Source organism: Microtus ochrogaster, unplaced genomic scaffold (genome assembly GCF_000317375.1).
Source record: "Microtus ochrogaster isolate Prairie Vole_2 unplaced genomic scaffold, MicOch1.0 UNK20, whole genome shotgun sequence".
In the NCBI taxonomy this organism is placed as follows: domain Eukaryota; kingdom Metazoa; phylum Chordata; class Mammalia; order Rodentia; family Cricetidae; genus Microtus; species Microtus ochrogaster.
Window position 1 is genome coordinate 3,890,159 of NW_004949118.1, and position 7,253 is coordinate 3,897,411.

Sequence of the window (7,253 nt, forward strand, 5' to 3'; positions counted from 1 at the left end):
GGGAGGAGGGGGAGGGAAACGGGAGGCTGGGAGGAGGTGGAAACGTGGCTTCTTTTGAATGGAGAAAACTGTGGCCGGAGACGGGGCAGCGGTAAACAGCCAGCCGCCGTGCTGACGTCACCACAGCTCTCCTGGAGGGAGACGGGCATCTGTAAACAGCCAGCCGCCCTGTTCTCATCACCACTGCTCTCCAGCGGTGCTGACGTTCTCAGCTAGAATGTGTTCTCTGTTGCCATGGCCACTGAGCATCCCATGATCGGGAACTGTCTCAGCCCCCGTAGATTTAAGTTCTTGTTGCTGCTGTCGTGACTTTGGTCATAATAAAGTGCGTGGCGTATATTTTGTAAAGATAGGATGACTTGTTGATATTCACCATGGACCCTGAAGGAACCTCAACTGTTGCCTTCTCTGTTTTTTAGTCATGGTTCATCTGAATGTATAAAGATGCAGAACCAGAGGTTATATGAAGTTGGAGGAAACATAGGTAAGCATCATCTGTCATTTCTATTCCCATATTCCATGATACATTCATGGAATGTTATTGTTGTAGGGGTGTGTTTTTTTTCACACATTTTATAGATAAAAATAAAAATCAACAATGTCTGGGGGTTTTATAGTTGCATATAAAAGCAGTTTCATGTTTTTTTCCTCCAATATTCTCAAAATTGAAGTGAGATAAAGACTTTGTGTCCTTTTCAGTGTGACTCTTAAAGTTAGAAACTGCCCCCTTGCTGGGCTCATAAAACAGAGCAGAGTTGAGAACTTAGCGTGACTCCCTGTGCTGGCACACAGCTCAAGGTCTGTTGCCGGATGAGGTCAAAGGCCATTCCTTGTGCCTCCGTCTGTATCTTCTGTGGCTGACATGTCCCTGCGTTCTCTTTTATCTGTGGACAGTGTTTCTCTGACCTTCTCAGGGATGTCCATTGCTGCCCAATCAGGGCTTTGCTCTACCTGTACCTCAGTTTACCCCTGAACCATAACCTTTTCCCTCCCATCAGCATCAATTCCCCCTAAAATGGTTCTCAAAGGACCAAGAAACCTTCGGATTTGATACAGGTTGACGAGGGAATGTATTCAATTCTCACAACACAGAAACGAAACCTGGCTTCTCTTAAGGGGAGAGACTTGTGGCTAATGACAGGGCAGGGTTAAGCAGGTAGCCATGCCAACAGCATCTCCCGCCCCATGAGGCACATAGCTATGCTAGCAATCTCAGCAGAGCAGAAGTTAGAACTCTGGAGGATGATGAGTTTCAGAATACCCTGGGACATACAGTGAGCTTGTATCTCAGATACACAAACACACACACACAAAAAAGCCCTATTCCTGTCCTCTTTAGAAGACTGACACCTTCAGGTCCACTCCCACTTCTTTGCTCCACCTTGCTCCACTTCCCAACACACCTTCATTCAGCTGTCTGTTTTACATTTCTTCTTCCAGTTTCTTCTCTGTTGAAAGCACTCTCCCCAAGGGTCCTCCTCAACACCTCACCAAAATCGCCCTCTCACCCAGGCCACTGGAGAGCGCACACTGAAATGCGGTCACTGTTTTTGTCTTAGTAACTGCCTGACTTGGGCTTTGCTGTCTGAAAACACTTGTCTCTGTTCGCTGCGGAGGACAGATGAGTTTCCGAGCTTCCTCCTGCTTCTCTGAGTCTCTGCTGCTTCTTGGCTCTTGTGAGCATAGTCCTTGGAAGTCTGGGTGTGTGCACACACCTTCCTAGATGAACTCAGTTCTCTCATTGCTTTCTCTCCACCTGCCTGCCTCCCAGTCTACCCTCTGGGTCCTGCCCTTATGCACCCAGTCACCTGGCACACTGCTGGGCGTGCCATTGGCTGACTTCTAGAATGCTCTTGCTCCAGATGCCCTCATCTCCTGCTTGACTCTCCATGCCTTTACTGATATGTCACCCTCTTGGTGATGCCTTCCTACACTATGTATCCTCCTTTCTTAGTTTTCCCCTAATATTCCTATAGTTAAGACTTGTTTTATATTCCACATATTTGCTTACTATCTAAATACCCACAGGGGAAATTTTTGACACTGGAATTGTGCCTGTTACTTCAATAGAAAGCAACAAAATGTCCATTCTTGTTACCTTTAAATTTTTTTTGAGATTGTAATTACATCATTTCCCCATTCCTTTCCTCCCTTCAAACCCTTCCATAACACTTCTCCCTAAACTCAAATTCATGTCCTCTTCACTAATTATTGTTATAGTAATATATGTATATAAAGATATACACCTAAATAGTGCCTGCTCAATCTGCATAATGTTACTTGCATGTACATTTTCAGGGCTTCCCTTTAGGTTTGGGACATCCACTTGGTATGATCTCACTCTCAATATCAGCATTCCATGGCTGCCTGTAGTTGTGCTGAGGCCTTGTGGTCTTTCCACCATGAAATTTACATATGTATTTTGTTGTCCGTGTTTAGCTCATGTTTAGGCAGTCATGTTGTTGAGACTTTATGGATATAGCTTCTGACATTACTAGGAGGCACAGTCTCACATGAGACTCCGTGATTCCCTGGCTCTTAGAAACTTTCTGCCCTGTCTTCCACAATATTCCCTGAGCGTTAGGTGTGGGAGTTGTACCCTCTGGGGTTGGGCTCTATAGTGTTTTCTATAATGACCTCAATCAGTTACAAAGAGAGATTTCCTCAGTGAGGGTGAGGACTACACTTACTTACCTGTGGTTATAAAAATAAATATTGAATGAAGTTAGGGATTATGTTGGTTTAGTCACGTGGTAGTTGTAGCTTCTCCTTCATGACCCATGATTTAACTAGCTCTAGGCAGTTGGCTAGGTTTCTAGTACCAGAAATAATTTACCTCTTACTGAGCAGAGAGCTGTTGGTTACGGCTAAGACGTGTGTGCCATTACTGCACCCTGAGGGTTATCATTCCATCCTGGCTATTGTTTGCAGTCATCAATGGTGTTTTGATTTTTTTAGTGTTGCTACTTGCATTCCCGTGGTATTTTGTGTTCTGATAATATGGCTTCCTATTTTCTTTCCTCTATACTTATTCCTCTCTATGCCTGTAAGTCAAAATGTGTTGTTGTTGTTTTTTTCATGGTGTTACACATTTCCCGATTGTTCCTTTCCTGTGTTTTTAAATTCTTTTTCATATCCCTTACTTATTTGTTGAGATCCTTTATCTTGGACTACAAGGGCATACTACCATGCTTCCATGCCTGGCTCTTTCTTCCTTTGAATGCAGATTCTGGGGATAGAACTCACGTCCTATAACCACTTCACTGGCTTGAACTTTTTGGTTTTCTTTCTTTTAGGACAACACTGTTTGGATCCTGATGCATATATATTGGATGTGTATCATGTTAATCCTCATGCAGAATGGGTGATTAAGCCCTCGCCAAGCCTTTAAAATATGCCGAAGATGGCTCTTGCCTTGTATTATACGCCAAGAAGTTCCTGCGTTCGTGGGAAAAACCACACTGCCCTGAGGTATTTGCTCCTGTAATCCTGGTTCTCCTGAAGGGGCGGCGTCACCAGCTCTGTCGATATGAACTACAGAGAAGGAGCTGGTTCACATTGAACTGAACTTCCTTATCACAGTCCCTTGGTAAGAAGATATGACCCAGAAGAAAGGCCAACGTTACTCAATGTGGAGCTTATGTAGCAGAAATAGACTTGGCCCCGTGCCTGGGAATAGGCTGCACTTCTGATGTGAAACATACACTATTTATGCTCCTAGATTGGAGGGCCTTCCGTCTAAAGACAGCTGTGCCCTGTGTCATTCTGTGCCTCGCGCCCAGAGAGGACTTGGTAGCGCCCCGGTGCAAAGGAACTTTCCGTTGAGAGTTGAGATGGTATTTTATGGTTCCTTGTCTCATGCGTGCAGGTCCTCATTACAAATCCCAGTTTGGCAAGGGCGTCCTGTGCTTCCAGGGTGTCCTGTGTAGTCCACAATCGTGGCATCTGTTCTCTCTTCTCCCAGTTGTGGTGCTCCGGTGAATAGATCTCCTCTCATGTGTTAGCGTGAATGTCCTTTGCAGATCAAACACTTTCTGTTTTCCACGTTTTACAGCTGTAGCCACTTCTGCAGCCCTAACTCCAAAAATGCAGAGATGCCTTTGCCCATAAGTGCCGAAAAGGCCGCTCGACCCAGAATTGATAAGTTGCAAAAGTACATTGTGTGCTTCGATCTAATGTTAACCAGACACGTGGCCAGGCACTGTGGGCTAGCACTGGGCTGTGGAAGCTGGAGACCACTGTCCGGTCCACATCTTGCACAGCTATTGTCTAGATCTGCAGCGGTGAACATTTGGTCCTCCTGTTTCTAAGAGAAACAGGTCTAAAATGTGCCGAGGGACATTTTACAGAGGACAGCTCTGCCTTCCAGAGGCTGCAGAGAGCATCCTTATTCATCCCAGGTGTGTGTGATCTTCCACAGACCAAGAGTTTGATGGAATTAGAGCGGTTACCACATTTAAGACCCAAGTGCCAGTACAAGCAAAACTCACTCACAAATGCAAAAGGACTGTTTCCTTCCCTGCATAGCCCATGTCCGGAGATAATGAGGATACTGTAAAGGCATGTGCAGAAGAGCTCTCCCGTTGCTGTCATGGCTGATACGGAAACAAAACACCCATCTCCAACAGTCAGGTCATCTCCTTGTCGAAGCATGGCACTCTGTGCATTCAGCATGCGGACTGTTTTCTTCCTGACCCTCAGGAGTTTGCTCTACTTGCCTAGAAACACAAAGACCAGTTTGTTGGGTTTATTTATGAATTTCTATTTCCTTTCTCTGAAAAGCCACTAAAAGCCAAGTGCGTACACACTGCCGAGGTTTGTGTGTGTGTGTGTGTGTGTCCCAGTGTTTGACCGGTTTCCAGGCTGCCCAGTGGGCCTGTGAGTGTGCGCGGTGAGCACATCGTCATCCTGCGGTGCAAGCAGGGAGTGAGCATGTCACTGTCGAGCAGCTGGCTTCCAAGACTGTCACTGGAGGAGTCCCTGCCTACGCACAGAAGCAAGGCACCCTTCCAGAGCACCACTATGTTTCTGTAAATACGTGAGCATATTCCTGTATTTCTTGGCATGAGAAGCATCCGATGCTGTTGTATTTATATAGAAAGTGCACAGCTCTGTTCACTTGTTTTCCTCTTCTGGGGTTCTCATTTCAGACTATATGAGAACACATTAGGATCTGTGCCTTAGCTTTAGTTGCCAGGCTTCAACAGCAGCTCGCGGACGGCAGGTAGCGCACGGCAAGGCTCTGCGTTCCGTGCCAACTTCTGTGCGGCTTCAGACGCAAAGTCTTGGCTGAATCGGTAACTTGGAATTGGTCATTTCAGCCTATGAGGGAACGTGACAACTTTCAGATAACTGTATTGTGTGGAGGGCAGTGTCAGCATCAGGGGCAACGCTGGCTATAGCTTTTCGTTTCTCGTCACACAGTTAATCCGCTAGAGAAGGCTTAGTCACCATGCGAACTGGTGTCTGTGTGCTCGAGGAGTTTCTTTCGTGGATTTTTATTCTGAAAGAATAACCTTCTGATCAAATTGGAAATACCTGCCGTCTGTACTGAAAGAACTTTGGCCTTATTGAGAGTTGGTTTTCCAAAGTCCAGTAGGCAACTTGTTAGACTAAATGGGCTGTTTGCCAACCAAGGAGGCCAGATACATGGGTAGTAAAGTACATCCGTACTGGCTTCTCACCCGTCTAATGCTCTGGATACACAAGTGGGAAAATAACGTCATTCGGGAACGTAGTAAAGGAAATGACTCGGAGGGACACATATTCAGGAAGGTGTCCACAGCTGCCTCGTCTCCCCTCCGTTCTCCCTAGCAGGCTCCTTTGCTCTGCAGCTCAGCTGGGAAATGGTTCTTCCCGCCAGTGGCCTTTGGACAAACTGGAACTCTGATTCCTTACAGTGTGTATGTGCCGTATAAACTACCTCACCAAGCCTTTTTTTGGGAAAGAGAATCAAACGGACTTTTAACATTGTTGTTGTTGTTCAACTGTCCCTGGGTCTTACTTAAGTCGCTGCAGTTAGCTCTCTGTGTATGTTTTGATAATATGCCATTCACGCCATGAAATAGTCTTAGCAAAAGCATTAGGACAAAAATACGCCGGAAGTATGCCCTGCCGTGTGCTCTGAGGGAGTTCTCGTGTGTCCTCAGTGACTGTCTTGTGTTGCTAACCATGGGGGACACGGGCTGTCGGGAACTGGTGTTCCTTGTTCCGGCAGCGATCCTGCCCCTGTCCGTGCATTTCCTTTGACTGAAAAGGAGAGGGGATGAAATGTCCCTCTTCTGAGCAAATATGTTGATTTTTTTTATGTGTGTGTCTGACTTGCCTGAAGAGACTGTACATTAGGGGGTATAATTCTCCCCTTGACAGGCATTTTCAGCTATTTTCCATAAATATGTCACTTAATAAAAAGTAACATGACATGGGCTAAAAGTGTTTCTTTCACACACGGCGCTGTTTTGCATGCTCTCGTCTCATTGGTAAACACCACCTTCCGAGAACTTCCTGTCTTCCTAACTTAGTGATTTAGTTAGGGGAAAATCATATGTCCATGGAAATCCCAGTCCTGTGCGTTTTCACCTCAGAGTGCGATGTTGAGGCTTTTTGTCCCATCAGCTCTCATTAGCCGGGGTGTGGACATCGACTTTTATCCATAAAAAAGGAAGAAACAAACACTGAAATGACCGCTGCGAGACATCCGGGTGCGCAGCGGTGCCAGGAGAACTACAGGAGTTTAGAGGCCCGCGGAGTACCGTGTCAATGACCGCTGCGAGACGTCATGCATCCGGGTGCGCAGCGGTGCCAGGAGAACTGCAGGAGTTTAGAGGCTCGCGTCCCAGCCCAGCCCTGTGAAGCCCCTGTCACCATAGTGAGGGATGACTGGAAGGAGTGGATAGCACATAACTTCACTTCTGCTAGATCTGGCCTAGGCAGGACTCTAGTTACATATAAGAAGACAGCTTTTACATATGTATGAAACTTCCCAGAAGTACAAAAACTATTTTGACAAAGTTCAGGAAATGCTCTTTTTAAAAAATTTTCAACCTTTTACTGTATATCCCAAGCCAAAAGCAAAATAAATAAAAGTAAAAAGGAGTAGCGCAAGGGCTCAGAGATTAAAGTGCCTGCTGTCCAAGCTGTGGACTGGAGTCTGTGTCCCCAGCACCCACAGGAAAGCTGGCACAGCACCACACGGACACACGCACACCACACACATCACACAAGTGCACACACTCATCACACGCACATGCACA

The 7,253-nt window shown here is 46.2% G+C and overlaps 1 protein-coding gene across 1 annotated transcript in view; it reads left to right on the plus strand.

Annotated features, from left to right (window-relative positions):
* The window catches only part of Arhgap28 (Rho GTPase activating protein 28), a 115,660-nt gene extending 109,234 nt beyond the window's left edge, over nt 1–6,426 (plus strand). The window contains exons 17-18 of the mRNA XM_013353955.2: nt 420–484; nt 3,297–6,426. Of these exons, the coding sequence (XP_013209409.1) occupies nt 420–484; nt 3,297–3,391 (160 nt within the window). The 3' untranslated portion in view covers nt 3,392–6,426. The remainder of the gene's footprint in view (nt 1–419; nt 485–3,296) is intronic.
* The last annotated feature ends 827 nt before the right edge of the window (nt 6,427–7,253 follow it).